The sequence below is a fragment of the Symphalangus syndactylus genome, chromosome 15 (genome assembly GCF_028878055.3).
Source record: "Symphalangus syndactylus isolate Jambi chromosome 15, NHGRI_mSymSyn1-v2.1_pri, whole genome shotgun sequence".
In the NCBI taxonomy this organism is placed as follows: Eukaryota; Metazoa; Chordata; class Mammalia; order Primates; family Hylobatidae; genus Symphalangus; species Symphalangus syndactylus.
Genome location: NC_072437.2, coordinates 86,903,992 through 86,922,728, shown reverse-complemented (window position 1 = coordinate 86,922,728; position 18,737 = coordinate 86,903,992). Strand labels below are relative to the sequence as shown.

The 18,737-nt window shown below is 36.0% G+C and overlaps 2 protein-coding genes across 4 annotated transcripts in view; one reads left to right on the top strand and one right to left on the bottom strand.

Annotated features, from left to right (window-relative positions):
- The window catches only part of FNDC3A (fibronectin type III domain containing 3A), a 231,509-nt gene that overhangs the window by 5,215 nt on the left and 207,557 nt on the right, over positions 1-18,737 (bottom strand). For all 3 annotated transcript variants that reach the window (XM_055244290.2, XM_055244289.2, XM_055244291.2), the window contains 11 exons: positions 18,342-18,480; positions 17,254-17,322; positions 15,811-15,929; positions 13,334-13,439; positions 13,070-13,245; positions 7,462-7,575; positions 6,581-6,730; positions 6,190-6,473; positions 5,881-6,093; positions 2,389-2,555; positions 1,076-1,203 (listed from right to left, as the gene is read on the bottom strand). In XM_055244290.2, the coding sequence (XP_055100265.1) occupies positions 1,076-1,203; positions 2,389-2,555; positions 5,881-6,093; positions 6,190-6,473; positions 6,581-6,730; positions 7,462-7,575; positions 13,070-13,245; positions 13,334-13,439; positions 15,811-15,929; positions 17,254-17,322; positions 18,342-18,480 (1,665 nt within the window). The remainder of the gene's footprint in view (positions 1-1,075; positions 1,204-2,388; positions 2,556-5,880; positions 6,094-6,189; positions 6,474-6,580; positions 6,731-7,461; positions 7,576-13,069; positions 13,246-13,333; positions 13,440-15,810; positions 15,930-17,253; positions 17,323-18,341; positions 18,481-18,737) is intronic.
- LOC129464205 (cytochrome c oxidase subunit 7C, mitochondrial-like) lies at positions 15,989-17,134 on the top strand. The gene is made up of 2 exons (XM_063619317.1): positions 15,989-16,019; positions 16,714-17,134. Exons 1-2 carry the CDS (start codon positions 15,989-15,991, stop codon positions 16,962-16,964), a joined length of 282 nt encoding a protein of 93 aa, XP_063475387.1. The 3' UTR covers positions 16,965-17,134.

The following is an 18,737-nucleotide window of genomic DNA, read 5'->3' as shown; positions in this document are numbered from 1 at the left end:
AAGCCCTCAAAATTAAGAAGGTTCCAGCAAAAAGGGAAAATCAGATGAAATGTATAGGTATTTAATTAGTCTTTGGAGTGGCATAAAAGCTTATTCTTTATAAAAGTTGTAACAAACATTGGCAACTCTCCACTCTATCTCACTGCTATTCCAGCTTTACCAGAAAACTATCTTTGAAACCTCTTGGCTAGGAAGGTGACAATTCTCTAGGTTTCCATTATAACTTCATGCCTAATGTCATATTTACAGCACTGCATTATGACTATTATTAATACTATTATTGTAAAAGCCTCATTAGTCTTTCTAGTTCTACCCTTGTCCTACTGTAGTTTCAACACTATAGTCAAAACAACCTTGTGTCTGATCACGTGAATACCCTGGTCAAAATCCTCCACTGTCTTCTCATTTCACGTCGAGTAAAAGCCACAGTATGGCCTATTACGCCTTACATCACTCCATACCACCTATAGGCCCCTTAGGATTAACTACCTGACCTTATCAACTTTTCCCTTTGCTCTCTCCATCCCAGTCATATTGGCTCCTTTATGTTCATCAGATTTAATAAGCATGTTCCTGCCTCAGCACATCTTCTTGGAACACTCTTCTCTCCATAGTCATCTCCTCTGGGCCATGCTGAAATGCCAGCTGAGTGCCCCAAATGAAATAACACTCAGTGCCCTCCCCCTCCACTACTCCCTATTTCTTTTATCCAGTTTTGTTTTTTCTCCATTGCACTTATATCTGACAATATATTGGCATGTTTACTTGCTTATAGTGTCTTCTTTTCCACTAGAATGTAAGTAAGCTCCATGGAGGCAAGGGACTTTTTGTTCAGTGCTATATACTGACTGCCTAGCACAGAATTCAATGAATATTTATCATATAAATGAATAATCTGTTCAAGTGTAGTTCATACTGAAAAGATTTGGAATCTTGAGATCTCTAGAACATAATATATACTGAATAAATGTTTATGAATTAGAAAGGTAAAGATGTCCAAATCTTACATTAAAAATACATAAAAATTAAAAAAGGGTAAAAATATGCATCAACACATTAATATCTTGGTACATACCTGTTTGAATTCTGAATCTTTTCCTAACATAACTTGAAGACTGTAAATAACTGGATCACCTTTCATTGGCTGTAAACACTCCCATGTAATTTCACAAATGTGATCATTTACTTTCTCTATTTTGGGGGCTGTAGGAAACAAATATAAATAAAATCTGTTCCACTTGATTTTTAATTTGGTACATCATGCAGATACTTGTTTTAATAAAAATCAACAAATATTTAAACTCCACTTATAAACTTGAAATAAGTATCATGAATTTTTGAAATTTGCATCCAAAGAGGTTAAAATCAGCACTCTTGTATTCTAAGATATGGGATCTCACTCTGTCACCCAGCCTGGAGAACAGTGGTGCGATCATAGCTCAATGCAGCCTCAGCCTCCTGTGCAGTTACACACACAGGCACATGCTACCATGCCCAGCTAACTCAAATTTCTTTTGTAGAGAGGCGGGTCTCACTATGTTGCCCAGGTTGGTCTCAATACTCCTGGCCTTAAGTGAGCCTCCCACTTCAGTCTCCCAAAGCACTGGGCTTACAGGTGTGAGCCACTGTGCCCTGCTTATAGTCAGCACTCTTCTTAAAGCTAAGAGACACTAAACTTGATGAGCAAACAGAAAAATGACTCAGTGAAACTCTCAATATTATTAGTAAGACTATTCAAGAAGAGTTCTGCTGTTTAACAAATGATAGGTACACGATCTAGGATATGGTCCTAGAAGTCTCTGTGATTAGTCTTCAGAGCAATTAACTTTATAGACTTTTCAGCTAAAAATAGAGTGCAGCCCTTGCTAGAGTCACTTTAAAATAAGAATCCCTCTAAAATTAAAAGATAAATGTATATACAAATGTGTGTAAATATGTGTACATGTGCGTGTAAAACTGACTGAAAAACCCGCATTAATGAAGAATTTGTTTTGCTTAACAGATGACCAAGATTTCCTTCTGAAATCCAAATGAATGTAATATCAATAACTCAAAACGTTTAAACAACCAGAGTTTGTGATTTTTTTCTTTAAGCAAATGACCTCATTAGAAAACCGGCCTACCTATTCAATTTAGTATTTTTATGCTACATTATTAAAAACATCAGTGACAAAAGCCAGTACTTGTCTGAATATGAACGTGCCAGATAAAACAGCTTTTATTATTGAGTGGAACTCTCAGTAGAGTTGGGCTTGCCTATATGATTTTGTATAATTGGTGGACATATACTGGATGCTAAATTTTAATATTAGTAAACAAAGCATTTATGAAAATACATTAAAAAGTAATTTATTATAAAAGAAAATAAGTTCAGGATGTATAACTTACCTTTCAAGGCAGCTGGGACAGATTTTGGAGTAGTGAAAATATATTCTTGGGAGAGGGGACCTTCCCCAGCTTCATTACAAGCTTGAATACAGAATTTATAGGATGTTGACTCATTAAGTCTTTGTACTTTGTATGTATGACATGGTCCTCTGTATAGGGATACAAACCTAAAATGGAAATAACTATTAGATAAACCTTATACTACCTTATGAAAGTGTTTTAAACTAGTATAAAAACACAGTTAGGAACATTATTTAGGAGTGATAAGTTACCCCAAAAGTTTGATGCCAGGAACTCTATGTCACTTAGAATAAATCTGTTTTTCATCAGATGAAGAAAAATAGGATATTTGGTAAATTTCCCAATTTGACATGATTTACTGAAAGTCTGTTACTAAATTTCATGTCCAACCATAACTGTTTCTTCTCAGGCTTCCGGTTTAGCTTTGTTTCTGAATACTGTTTTGTTAATGTACATTTTAAAAGATGCTCAGAACATCACAATTTTCATTGCAAATTATTTCTAACTAAAGTCATATTGATAAAATTTGTCAAGTATGGCATAGAGACCTGAGCTATGAGATTAAGTTTCTATTGTAATCTTCCTTGTCTTTATCTGGAAAAAAGAGAATTCTCAATTCCCAGGCAGATTTTTAGTTGACTTGGTGATGTTTTTCTAGAGATTTACAAAAGCAGTATGACAATATAAAATTTCCAATACATTATCCACTTGAACTGTTCAATGAAGTTGACTATCATATATATTTCTCCTAATATGTTATCTGTAAGTTGAATGCATCCCAATATTTTTGATTGGATGTTTCTAAAATTTTTGGAAATTAGAGAATGAATAATGAATGCTTATTCAATGCTAACAGTCTGAAAATTGTAGTCAAGTTAAAAATAAAGAAATATTTAATTACAGGAAGAAACAGTACTTCCAATAAGCAGTAATTGGATAAGCCTTGCCTTTTCAGTCTCTAAATTTTTTTTAATGACAGGAAAAAAAAATAGTGGTAATACCACTGTTTAAAAAAGCTGAACAATGACAAAATCTGGATCAGGGAACAGCTAAAGTATCTTTATGATACCATCCCACAGCAAGTGTATATAGTTGTGAAAATCAAAGGGAATGAAAGTAATCAAAGACATTAAATTGATTTAATTTATTAACTGTGTGCATTAAACTTAACAGTATCATAAAAGGTTTTAGTTTCTTTATTTTCCACAACCAAAGGCCACGAGCCATATTCATATCCTATAACAATTCTCTAGATGCTAGCTGAATATTAAGTTGGAAGTTCTATAATAGAATATAATAGAATTTATATTTAATAGAATCTTTATTCTATTATCTTTCAACCAAACACTAATTAGACCTGTTTCCAGTAAGCCTTCTTGTACTATCCCAAATGTATGCTAGAAAGGGGAGGAAAAAAATTTAAACAATTTATTTGTCCAGTAATAATAACACATATTAAAGATAAATGGCTATACCAAAAACCTCTACAAGGCAAATAATCTCTCTGTAGAGATAAGGCTATAAAAATTACATAAAATTCTGCCAAGACAAATGGCTATACCAAAAACCTCTACAAGGCAAATAATCTCTTTGTAGAGATAAGGCTATAAAAATTACATAAAATTCTGCCAAGAACAAAGGCTAACATTCATCGATACATAGATTTTAGGAAATGATCAATAGTGTTTGTTCTGTGTAATGTTCTTACTGGTGATATAGTAGTATACAAAATTATTCCATATGTTATTTTAAATGTATAAGTATTTCTGATAGTACTTATGTACAAGCACCATGAATATTTCATTGTTGAATACCTGGCTAAGATACAAAGAACACAAAAAAGTAAATCTTGGGAAAAACTGTTACTAGTATTCTGAGTCCATTAGATATGGAAATTGTTTCTAATACATTCAGTGAAAAGTAGAAAAGCAAACTTCAAAATTCTTAAAATATTAAAGGATTAACAGCTGTGGGAGGTATGTGGCATTGCTTATATGGAATATAATGTGAATAAATAGCCCTAGTTGGCATGAGAATGACTGTTACAAATATTCAGAGTTAACACTGTAATTAAAATACATGATTTAGTGCAGCAGTATATGGCACATTATATAGGAAATAGTACAACATGTACATGAAGATGTAAAAGAGGCACAGAAAGAACCTGAATGAAATTAGGTTCTTCCTAATTCAAAGATTAGCAAGAGAGATTAGCAAAGGGACTAGATAATTAATCACAGAATCTAATTGAGATCACACAGTGAAAAACTGAACTGTATTCATTTAGCGTGCAGGCCCTGTGTCAGGGATGTGGAAAAGACTGAAACATAATCTCTGCCCTCAAGGATCTCAGAGGCCAGAAACGATCATAATCATTTACTACAAAATTGTTTCAGGGCTGGGTGCAGTGGCTCATGTCTGTAATCCCAGCACTTTGGGAGGTCGAGGCAGGTAGATCACGAGGTCAGGAGATGGAGACCATCCTGGCCAACATGGTGAAATGGAGACCATCCTGGCCAACATGGTGAAACTCTGCCTCTACTAAAAATACAAAATATTAGCTGGGCGTGGTGGTGCGCACCTGTAGTCCCAGCTACTTGGGAGGCTGAGGCAGGGGAATTGTTTGAACCTGGGAGGCGGAGACTGCAGTGAGCCGAGATCACGCCACTGCACTCCAGCCTGGGAATAGAGCGAGACTCCGCTTCAAAAAAAAAAAAAAAAATTGTTTCGGTCAGGCACAGTGGCTCATGAGTGTAATCTCAGCACTCTGTGAGGCTGAGGCGGGAGGACCACGTGAGCCCAGGAGTTCGAGACCCGTGTGAGCAACATGGTGAAACCCCATCTCTACTAAAAATACAAAAATTAGCCAGGTGTAGTGGCCCACGCCTGTGGTCACAGATACTTGGGAGGCTGAGGTGGGAGGATGGCTTGAGCCCTGGAGGCAGAGGTTGCAGTGAGCCAAGATAGTGCCACTGCCCTCCAGCCTGGGTGATAGAGCGAGATCTTGTCTTAAAAAAAAAAAACAAAAACTGTGTCCTGCTAGAAATAAACATTGAAGAGTTTATTTTGTGTCTAAGATTAGGTGTCTTTTACTATCATGAAAACAGTAAATGGATTAGAGAAAACAACCAAACAGTAGCCCACTTATTTTTTTCTCTTGGTATTCCACTCACAAATTATAAACAGGAAATCTACATTGTGTTTTCTAATGTTTTAAAAACAGCACAATTTTGTATGACAATCTTGACTTCGTTTTTGAAAACTTACTTCATTAAAAGAAATTTTTTTTAGAGACAGTCTTGCCCAGGCTGGTCTCGCACTGCTGGGCTCAAGCAATTCGCCTGCCTCAGCCTCCCAAAGTGCTGAGACTACAGGGGTCAGCCACCACACCTGGCCTACTTCTAATAGTTACAGAAATTTATATACTTAAGACCTAAGAAACTATATAAAGAAGCAATTAAAAAAACCTACCGTCCATTCTTATCCTCCATCTGAAGGTGGTACTGAATAGAATCGGTTGACAATGTCTTTGGAGTTCCTTCTCCCCATTTCAGCTTAAGGTTCTGGTGGCTAAAGGCAACACATTCCAGACGAGGTGGATCAGGAGGGAGAGGCTTAGTTTTTAATTTTATCATATGGCTGAAAGGACCAGCTCCAAGGCTATTCAAGGCTTGAATTCGTATTCTAAGTGCCACATAAGAAAAAAAGTTTGGTTATGATTGTTTTATTTAAACTGTCTCTCTGGTCTAGGCAAAAATCAACATAATTTTTAGAGTATACCTGTATGTTGTATCTGGTTGCAAATTGTTGATAATATAGCTTGTAACCTTTCCCACTGTTAGGGATTGTTTATCTCCAAAGTCTATGCTGTAGGCAAGGATTTCTGAACCATGATCACAAGGCTTTTCCCAGCTTATTGCAAGGCATGTAGAAGGTGAATAATGGGGATTTTCTATCTCATCATCGCTTATTTCTTGAAGACAGGTCACAATGCCAGGAACTGATGGTGGAGTCACACAGGCTACTACTTCACTGAAAGGGCCTGCACCCACAACACTCAGAGCCTACAAATTAACAGAGCCTCCAAGTTAACAAAGTCATGACCATGAAAAAGCCAATGAAATATAAAACTCTGGATAGAGTTAAGTGACAAGGTACTGATCAGCTTTACCTGGACCCTGCAGTAATAGGTAGTTGCTGGTGAAAGTCCTTTTATTTCATAATTGAGACCAGGCCCACAGTAACATATCTGCATACTTCCTTCAACTCCTCCCCACTCCAATCGATATTCAGTGACATCTGTTCCATTACTCAAAGGAACCTTTAAATTAAGAAAAGGATAAAGGTCTTAGTCTTGATGTTGATTAAATAGCTTTTGGCCAAAAATGCTCTTTACCTGAGCACATGTAAAACTAGATTGCTTTTGAGTTTCTTTAAAACTTTTAAGCACAATCGAAACTGTTCAATTTTACATTTTTTATTCATTAAGATTATCTGAATTTAAGATTGGTCAAATATATAACTGTTTTGAATTAGAAGTAGAAATATGACTAAGTCACTTTAGAAAGAGTGTTTTAAGGTAAATATACTTCAAAATAATTCTATTAATATGAAATGTTAAAACCATACACACATTTTGTTAAATTTCAAAGGGAACTGAAAATATAATAATTATCATCACTGATTATTACTGTCCACAATAAGTACACTGGAGATGTGTACTGGATAAATATAAGAGAAATAGAATTTACTAATTCCTGTGTGTGTCTATTCTGAACATTAAACTTACCAGTGGCTGAAATATCTCAGTACTGAGACAAAGCCTTTCATAAAAATACAAAGCACATAATGAACAGGAATCTAAATATTTGTAATGCAAATATACCTTACTCAAATTCTTCAGAGGAAAAAAGTTACTGTTTCTCATGTGAATTAAACTAGGACTTGCTCTGTACAATATAGGCGGTAAAAATGAACAGTATCTTTATTCTTTTATATAAACTATTCTAATCACTTAAGAAAGTAGATATAAGTCAATGGAAATTACAATACCTCCCAATTCACTTGTGCACAAGTTGCAGATCTGCATGTCACTTGAGGGGGCTTGCACTGATCTGGTGGCCCAGGGGCTGTAGTAATATCACATTTTTCTGAAAATGGTCCAAACTAGAAAAACAAATGTAACTAGTGTTTTTATTTTTCACCCTTAAATGTCCACTGATTGCACAGAACTGCATATTTAAAGATTCATTAATAATTAAACTCTTTTCCCTGTGTTTCAAGATTAATTTGGTCATAATTCTGTAAGTATTCACATTAACTAAAAAGACTTAAAAATCATGAAAGTAAAGGTGTGAGAAATTTTAAAGTTTCATTTACCTATACTTTCTTCTGCCCCTTATTTCTTCAGGAAATGGTTTTTGTAAGAAGGGCAGGACATTAGGGAATTAGGTGGGTGGAATAATTCAGGAGAAATATAAGGAGTGAAGAAATTGATACTAATTAAAGGCATGGGAGATGGAAGGTGTAAATTATTATTTTTAATTTTTTAATACTTCACGAATCTCTTAGGCATTATATTCCATATCAGATTTTACCAACATACTGTTCTATAAATTTATGTTTATTTTGTACCATATTTTGATTTTTCTGTTACATGCTAAAAAGCTCACTTTCTCATAATTACTTTTAACATACGTTACCTGGAATATAAAAAATTTTATTCAGTATTGGCAAATTCCTTCCCCGACACATAGGAGAACAATTACAGAAATTTCTAGTCATCAATTTTTTAAAGCTCATTAGCAAAAGAAAAGCCCCAATACACTGGTATTTTCACTTAACAGTGGCACATCATTATAATTATCAGAAGTAAACCTACTTGTTACTGCACTGTATCAGGCAGTTTTGCCAAATGCCCATCTTTAAGAGCTAGGTCAACTTCTTTTTTTTTTTTTTTTTGAGACAAGGTCTGGCTGACTCTGTCAGCCAGGCTGCAGGAGTGCAGTGGTGCAAACATGGCTCATTGCACCCTCAACTTCCTGGGCTCAAGCCATCCTCCCACCTCAGCCTCCCGAGTAGCTGGGACTACAGGTGTGCACCACCATGCTGGGCTAATTTTTCTACTTTTTACAGAGACAGGGTTTCACCATGTTGCCCAGGCTGGTCTCAGACTCCTGGGCACAAGTGGTCCCCCTGTCTCAGAGGCAGGACTGCTTGAGCCAAAGTGCTGGGATTACAGGCATGAGCCACTGGGCCCAGCCAGCTATGAAAACTCTAAGAAACACAACTTCTCAGAAAATTCTATGGAAACATTCAGTTGTTAACAAAGATTTAATATTAAAATTATTCCAAGTTATTTATTTTTTAATTTAGGAAAAAACATGTATTAATCACCAAAAAAATTTTAATAAATAACAGTAGACTTACCAAAGGGTAGGGATTTTAAAAATATCAAGTTTCATGAATATTGGTAATAAACCTTAAGAAGGTGAAACCAACTATTCAATGTAACCATTAGACCCTAAAAATAACAGTATAATACTTTAAAAATAAAATTTTAAAAAGTTTTTCCAAAAGAAAATAGTTCACTCCTTGACCATACTTATTCAGAGTATCAGTGACTTCAGATAATGTTAAGTCCTTCATTTTTCCCCCAAATCTGATTGCACAGGGAATATACACCATTTTCTATCATCACAATGTCATTAATATCTCAGGCTAATATTGTGAATGTAACTGTTTTATAACAAAGTAAAAAATCAAGGCTACTATACATGGCAAACAGAAACAAACGTAAATGTTTCTTTCTGTTTACAGCACTGATTTTAGCTAGACTTTAAATGAAGGTCACCAACTCTCCTGAAATAACCTCAACCTCTGGCCATAAATCTACAGTATAAATATGATGAATAAAGTTAAACTATATACTAATCAATTATAACAACTAATATGGCTCTTGAAGACCAATCTTATAAGAAAAGTATTATTTGATATGGTGAGAAAATACAGACAAATCTGCACAATCTAACATCTAAAAGGGCAAAATCAAAACTCCAACTTCCTTACAGAAACTATTTCATCTGTGTAATTATAAATGTTAAGGAATGTTGCATTTTATAAACAGAAGATGGGCTCACTTTAATTATATCAACTTTAAAATTTATATTAATAAGTTTAAAAAATCTTTCCATAAAACTTTATATAGTTTAAAGCTATATACCAATCTATAAATCTCAGAAAATAGGAAAAGAAAAAAAAGAAACCTTTTATACTATCACATGTATAAAACAAGAAGTAGACTGTGATTTTAAGGCAATGCTGGGCTATTTCACAAATCACCACTTCAAATATTTGCACTGCTCAACACTACCGGTTTCTATCATATTCACGATTAAAAAAAAAAATCAAATGTTTAACTTTAAAGTCTTCAGTAAACTCCTTATTCACATTTCCATTATATTTCATGGACTCATAGTAACTATATCCTATTAGAAGCAATGAAAAAAAAAAAAACCTGTAGTTACAGGAAACTGCTAGAGAATATGCTTTACTCTCACATGAATACCACCCAATAATCCCAGATGGCAAATTTACAAAGCAGAGCAAAATGGTGATATAATGCGCCTGCTTTGTGAAAAGTAATCTTGAGATCATCTTGAAAATTAATATTTCATGTAAAAATCAATGAACTATGGCAGATAGTTTTATTAGTAGTTTGAAAGTTCTTAATTTAAAACAATAAGTTTGAAAACCCAATCAATTTTAGAATTCCAAATATGTTATTATTTTTTTGAGAAAAAGCCTGTTGCCCAGGCTGGAGTTCAGTGGCACAATCTCAGCTCACTGCAACCTCCGCCTCCTGGGTTCAAGCGATTTTTGTGCCTCAGCCTCCTGAGTAGCTGGGACTACAGGTGTGGGTACCACCAAGCCCAGTTAATTTTTGTATTTTTAGTAGAGATGGGGTTTCCCCATGTTGGCCAGGCTGGTCCCGAACTCCTGGCCTGAAGTGATCTGCCAGCCTTGGCCTCCCCAAGTATTGGGATTACAGGTGTGAGCTACTGTGCCTAGCCAAAATTCCAAATATAAATCTGTCATTTAATTTTTTTTTTTTTTTTTTTTTTTGAGACAGAGTCTCACTCTGTTGCCCAGGCTGGATGCAGTGGCACGATTTCAGCTCACTGTAACCTCCGCCTCCCAGGTTCAAGTGATTTTCCTGCCTCAGCCTCCAGAACAGCTGGGATTATAGGCACGTGCCACTATGCCCAGCTAAGTTTTGCATTTTTAGTAGAGAAGAGGTTTCACCATGTTGGTCAGGCTGGTCTCGAATTCCTGACCTCAAGTGACCCACCCTCTTTGGCCTCCCAAAGTGCTGGGATTACAGGCATTTACCACCGTGCCTGGCCAATATGTCATTTAATAGTATGGACTTACAGACTGCTAGTGGCAGCAAATGATTTACAATAATAAGTATATGTAAAAGGTCAGGTGCAGAGGCTCATGCCTGTAATCCCACCTCTTTGGGAGGCTAAGGTGGGGGAATCACTTGAGCCCAGGAGTTTGAGACCAACCTGGGAAACATAAGGGGACCCCCATCTCTACAAAAAAGTAAAAAATCAGCCTGGCGTGATGGTGTGCACCTATAGTCCCTGCTATTCAGGAGGCTGAGGCAGGAGAATCACTTAAGCCTGGGAAGTTGAGGTTGCAGTGAGCCATGATCATACCCCCTGCACTCCAGCCTGGGTGACAGATACCCTGTCTCAAAAAAAAAGTCTATCTGTCTATACACACACATACATACAAAGGTATCACAAATAAAGAGTACTGTTATACATGTTATATGGTGACCTAATAAAAGATATCAGTCACACAGATAATTCAGTTTAGTTCATGGAGAGTATGGAAAGGGCCACTAAATGATAGAAACTTGAGGTTTAGCACAACTATTTATAAGAACCGAAGTAAGGATTCTGTTCCTCAAGTCCTATAGGGATTAAAAAAAGTTTTTCATGACAAATGTCATTTTTTTGCCCCCCTTTTTTGAACAAGGTTAATTCATGTCAACAACAACAAAATAACGACAAAGCTTCACCATTCTAGCATGCTGAATGGATTTTATTTAAAATAAAACTGTAAATAGTGTACTTACAGTACATTATTTATCAGTACTGCTCTCTGGTAGGCATAAATTTTATCTTAAAATCTGGAATAGCTTTAAAAAGGTCTAAAACGTATATTCTCTGGAAATATGGAAAGTAAATATTTACTTAAGGTGATTCTGACAAATTATCATAAACCTGAAAATATAAATTAAGACGTAAGTATTAAAAATGCGATCCTAGTGTATTGCAGCCTTGTGAGGCTGACAAGATGGCTTCTTACAGAAAGGAATGACTTATGTAAGAGCTGCCTAAGTATATAAATTTGACATATAAGAAATTTAGGCCAGGCATAGTGGCTCATGCCTGTAATCCCACCACTTTGGGAGGCCGAGGTGGGTGGATCTCTTGAGCCCAGGAGTTTGAGACCAACCTGGGCAACATGACAAAACCCCCTCTCTACTAAGAATATGAAAAAATTATCCAGGTGTGGTGGTGTGCACCTGTGCTCCCAGCTACTCGGGAGGCTGAGGTAGGAGGGTCACCTGAGCCCAGGAGGCGGAGGTTGCAGAGAGCCAAGATCACACCACTGCACTCCACCCTGGGTGACAGGGTGAGACCCTGTTTCAAAAAATCAAACAGAAATAAATTTAAAAAGAAGTTTACAGATGTAAATACAGAACCCTGTTGAACTATAGGATTTGAAATATAGTATAGTTCACCAAAATAATGGGTAGGAGAGAACTGTCAGTTTAATTCTATAAAATTTTAATTATAGAATAGTTCAAAGAAATTGTTATTTACTTGAGATAGGAAATTACTGCTTTGTCCTTAGGGAACCTGCTTTGTTGCAGAGAGATGAGAGGTGTCATAGCTGAGTGGAAAGAGATTTGGCTCTGGAGTCTGACAAACTCAGGTTTGTAGCTTACCTCTATCACTTATTAGTTTGTATGACTGTGGGCAAAATATTTAGCTTTCCTGAACCCCAGTTTCCTTAGTTGTGAAATGGAGATATCACCTACTTTGTCCACTTTTTGGAGTTATATATTAAATACATAGACAATATTTCAAAAAATACATACAAAACCAGAATAGTTTAAAGCATAATTTTTTTTTCATTTGGGCAAAAAAATGAATCATAATTAGTTGCCAACTGAAAGTAAATGCTACTTCAGCCTCAAAAAACTTCAATCAGCTTCAAAAAACTCAAAAACCTCAAAAACTTCAATCAGCCTCAAAAAACTTCAGTACTTATGATTTTACTTCTACTCTTAAATTGATTAAGTAAACTCTATTAACACTGCCTAAAAGGTAAACTCTAGCCCAGTTGAAGTCCAAAGTGTCACAAACTGTAAGTGGGATCTAAAAATACTGAGATTTCATAAAAATGAAGTTATGGAATATACTGACTTCTCTTGTATTTATCAATGTAGGCTTATTAAAAATTGTAAAATTTGTAGTCATATGTTAAAGTTAAATGGCCAAATAATGGATAAGATATATGTTAAAATGAAACATATATCACCATTGTGATTATAATTCTACCAGCACAGTCTTCTTACCCCCATTTTGTTAGCTGCACGTAGTCTGAAGCTGTATGTCTTTCCAGGAAGAAGGCTGCTCACTGTACATTCTACTTCAGAACCTTGGTAAACTTCTCTAGGTTCATCTTTTTCTATATGAGACATTTCCACACTGTAACAGGAAATGGGTGATCCACCATCAACCAGTGGGGGTCCTAAAAGATGGAAAGATTTATGCAATTTAACAAGACGAATACTTTCTGTTCTAGCTTAATTATAATTTATTACCAAAATGGAAATTACCCCATCGTAACTGTATTTCTTTTGCTTTGGGTCTACCCTGTAATCTGGGAGGGAGGCATGGGCCAGGAGGCACAGCTGGAGTCTGCACAAGTAAAGATTCAGAGACCTGCCAAAACAAAAGCAAAAAGAAAACAAAAATGCCCCAAACCCAAATAATCAGATTGCTTTTGGTAAGGAAAAATAATATAAACACAAATATTGCACTGATAATTTGAAATTGTACTTGATTGTCAACAAAAAAGGAATAAAGTTCTGAAAAAAAATGAAAACCCAATTAAATAAAAACTCAAAATTTTCATAGACAAAGAAAGACATGTACTGTGCAACTACTATATACAAAGCAAGTTACTGAAAAAGAACTTCAATGAACCCTTCCTTTCCTTTTCTTTCCATAACTAAAGAAAAAAACAACTTCCAACACAATTTAATGGGCAATATTTTTGATCTCCAAAGGGATCCATAAATCTCTTTTAAGGAGGGATGTTTTAAAATACTGTATATGCTGTTTGTATTGTTGTAAGGAGGTTTAGAATATTTTGGCTACTTTACTACTGTAGACTATTTTTAACCTAAACACTGATTTATTTATTTATTTTTAGAGATGGGGTCTTGGTATGTTGCCCAGGATGGAGTGCAGTTGCTATTCACAGGTATGATTACAGCCTCAAATTCTTGGGCTCAAGCAATCCTCCCACGTCCAGACTAGCTGAGACTATACACATTTGTCACTGCACCAAGCTTAACTTATACATTAAAGTATTATCTTTCCTTCATCTTTTCCACCTAAAAATAATTCTAAAATCAGGTAAGCTTTTCCAGTTATTTGGCATCTTTCTAGGTACTTGATATTGCTTTTAGTTTCTATGCTATATTTATATTTTAAAAAGCCTTTATTTTCGAAGACACTCTGTTAAAAACAATGCCACACTAGGCCAGGCGTGGTGGCTCACACCTGTAATTCCAGCACTTTGGGAGGCTGAGGGGGGCGGATCACAGGGTCAGAAGATCGAGACCATCCTGACTAACATGGTGAAACCCAGTCTCTACTAAAAATACAAAAAAGTAGCCGGGCATGGTGGCAGCCACCTGTAGTCCCAGCTACTCGGAAGGCTGAGGCAGGAGAATGGTGTGAATCCAAGAGGCAGAGATGGCAGTGAGCCGAGATCGTGCCACTGCACTCCAGCCTGGGCGACAGAGCGAGACTCCGTCTCAAAAAACAAACAAACAAACAAACAATGACACAAACTCAGTGCCGTATTCCTTACTTGCAACATATTAAGGTTCATACTTAACATTCTAAACACAAAATATTTGGTCATCTTTTTATCAGAAAGCTATCCTACACAAAAATGCCGTAAAATGCTATAGTAGAACAAGATTTTGTGCATGTGTGGTTGCTTTTCTTAAATCCAGGGAGATTTTCTTACTAGATAAAATGAAGCAACTGGAGCACAAGCCAGTTGGGCAGAACTCATGCTCAGTTTCACATTAGTTTCCTTTTCAACAAAATGCCTATATTTCATTTTTAAAAAAGAATACTTTCATTGCATTAAATTTCATTTCGGAAAAAAAACCCCAGCAATTATAAATGATCCAAGAAACCATTCTTGGTTTAATTCATTAAAAAAAAAAAAAAAAAAAATCACTTGGCCGGGTGCGGTGGCTCACGCCTGTAATCCCAGCACTGTGGGAGGCTGAGGCCGGTGGATCACGAGGTCAGGAGTTTGAGGCCAGCCCGGCCAACATGGTAAAACCCCGTCTCTACTAAAAACACAAAAATTAGCCAGTTGTGGTGGCAGGTGCCTGTAGTCCCAGCTACTTGGGAGGCTGAGGCAGGAGAATTCTTGAACCCAGGAGGCAGAGGTTGCAGTGAGCTCTGATCGTGCCACTGCACTCCAGCCTGAGTGACAGAGTGAGATTCTGTTTCAAAAAAAAAAAAAAAAAAAAATCACTCAATAAACATACATCCCTAGAACATTATGTCTTTATATCAATGGTACACTTTAAGTTCATTTTGGTTATTGAGTCTCTAATAATAAAATAATGGCCAACTTTTTTGAAGTAAGTAAATATTAGAAAGTAGATTTAAACAGTAGATACTATTTTATGTTGTGTCCTCACACACATAATTTATGGAGCAGTAAATCAGTCTATAATTATTTTATTTCTATTTCTGCTTAGTATGGTTATTGAGCATCATTCTCAAATTTATCTTTATAAAATTTTCTCCAATGTTTTCATGTATTTGTTTTTCCAAAGCTGAATACCAACCAGACAACAGACACACACTGGATACTTACTGCGAGCTAAGTACCACATTAGAATATTTTGGTCACCATCAAATTAACCAAACAGGTTATAGAGGTTACTTTTCTCCATTTGTGGATATGTTTCAATATTTGAAGTGGCACCTGGTGATCCTACCCCATTTGGCCAAACTTAACAACAACACAAAAGAATCTACATATAAGTATTACCGCACTCTGTCCTCCATCACTGATGCAGTAAACTCGTAAACGATAGAAACAGCCTGGATTCAGTCGATCACAAAGATGTTCCCTGGTAGCGCCACTGTATATCATTTCCCATTTGTTTCCTGTAAGGTGAGGAATTGTGTTCAATCAGATACTAGGTAATGTTTAACGTTTTGGTATCATGGACACATCAGGTATCCTAGCTTCACAAAGTAAGTATTTATGTAATTTGTCAGAAACAATTTAGGTTTGTTTCGGTTTCCTGGAAATGATCTAATTTTCTTTATGTGTGCAGCTTCCTAGACAAGCCTGCATGGCTTTGTGGAAGTGAAATATCTCTGTAACTCTGTAAAGACTTTGGCCTAGATTGATAATTTACTTTTAATTAAGCATTTTAAATGTGTTTGCTGGTCCAGTAATAACGTTATAGCATACAAAGAGTACAAAAAACCAGTATCAGAGGAAGTCTAGTCCTAATTAAAAGACATCTTTTTTTTCTTTTTGGCAGGAAATAGGTCATTTCATAGAAATAAACACTGCTAAATGTGTGATTCAAAAATAAAGTTAACTAGTCATAAAACTTACTACTAAAAACTAGTATGATGTGAGTTAAATTTTAGAAGTTAATCCTTCTCTGACGTATCTGTATATAAATCTAACTGAATAAACTAACCTTCAGAAGATTCATAGTATCTAATGACTTGGTCTAGGTGTATAGAGGCTGAGCAATGTAAACAAATGAGAACAAAAAGAACATGTAAATGCAATGATACAGGTGTTCAGCACTCTTACATTTGATTCACTGTATTTCTATAAATTACAATTTAAAGTGGATCATAACAGGCAAAATCCTAACTGCTACAAACAAAGAAAAAAAAATTCAGGAAAAAAAAAGGTCTTGGTGAGATGCCACCATTTCATCCATCCTCGGTTTCTGTGCCTTTTGCAGAGCTTCCAGCAGCACTACATTGGGCCAGAGCACCCGGAGGTTCACAACCTCTGTGGACCGTAGGAGCCACTATGAGGAGGGCCCTGGGAAGAATTTGCCATTTTCAGTGGAAAACAAGTGGTCGTTACTAGCTAAGATGTGTTTGTACTTTGGATCTGCATTTGCTACACCCTTCCTTGTAATAAGACACCAACTGCGTAAAACATAAGGATGTTTCAGTTCATCCAATTAACAGATATGAAGAGCATTTTAAGAGGTGCAGCCTCTGGAAGTGGATCAAACTTGAACTCATATGGCATACTAGATATGTTTGTCAATAAACTTATGACATGAAAAAAAAAAAATCCAGGACAGCCCAAAGTGAAGTAAACATCTTTTTATGGTGTACCTTATGAAAAGCAAGAAGAAAGAAAAGATATGACATAAAATGTAAAGCCATAAAGAATAGAAAGAGACTGGCTGGAATAAATCTATCAGTGTTTAATATCCATTCATACCGTTAGAACCTTCTGCCATCTCCACTACATATTTATTGATGGCTGCTCCGCCATTGTCTTTTGGTGGATCTATCCAAAGAAGCAAAGTAGTATTAGGCAAGGTACAAAACAACATAAAAATGATAAAAAGCCTAATAAACAGAATACCAAACTAGGTTTAAAAAAAAAAATCACCTGCAATGACTTAATACCAGTACCCAATTACTCCACGCTGTTGTCATGTCTGCTTTTCACTTAATTTACCATATTTAAAATATGGCTCTCTATAACAATTTTTAATGGCTGCATGACATTCCATTTACTTACTTTTATTTATTTTTTTTAGATGGAGTCTCACTCTGTTGCCCAGGCTGGAGTGCAATGGTACAATCTCGACTCACTGCAACCTCTGCCTCCTGGGTTCAAGCGATTCTCCTCCCTCAGCCTCCTGAGTAGCTGGGACTACAGGCACGTGCCACCACGCCCAGCTAATTTTTGTATTTTTAGTAACAGACGGGGTTTCACCATGTTGGCCAGGCTGATCTCGAACTCCTGACCTCAGGTGATCTGCCCGCCTCGGCCTCCCGAAGTGTTGGGATTACAGGCGTGAGCCACCATGCTGAGCCTCCATTTACTGTAGATGTTAAGGTTGTTTGAAATTTCTGAATATTATAAATATCACTGAAGCATTTCTGTTGGTCTGAATCTTTCAGGCAAGGGTCAAGTTTATGGGATCTTTGTTTTTCCGTTAGGTATGTAGGTAGGTGCTTGATAAATGTTTGTTTTAAATGAATGGTTTTCATTTCTCATGAGAGCCAGATGACCCAGGTGACTTTAGCTGCAAGTTCAGTAATCCTTCATTTCACACAGTGCTACCCCTGCTCATTATCTTACAGTGGTTCTCAAGTTCCTCTTTATCATATCTTAACCTAGCATGTATGAGTGTAAGGTTTTCCACAAAAAACATACCCAATGAATGACTCTCACATTTCTTTTTGGACTGGCTTGAGACAACAAATTTACTTAAATATCTTAAAAATTATCTTCATATTCAAATTATTTTAATCAAACACAAAAGTAATAACGTATAAATATGCATAATATCTTACCCCAAGTTATTTTAAAACTGTGTGAATGTATCTTTCCTTTCACTGAAGGCTTTACAGGTATGCCTGGTTTATCAGGGCAAGTAGTAAATTCTACAACTTCACTTGGATTACTTTTACCTTCTGAGTTGTAAGCAATGACCTGTGATGAGAACAGAAAGACATTGAATAATACACTTGATACCTAATGATACTGGCTTAATGAACAAAGTGATAGGAGACAAACAGCTTCAACCAAATGATAAAATACATTTTTTTTTTTAGCTTGGAGTGGCTTGTTCTTTGAGAACTGCTTGTCTCCAATAGATAATTGGCATATATGAAGAGTATGCAACTGTACTTCCCCTTTTAGAGTCCGTCCTGGGAATACAAGTGTAAAACCTAATATTTTGATATCAA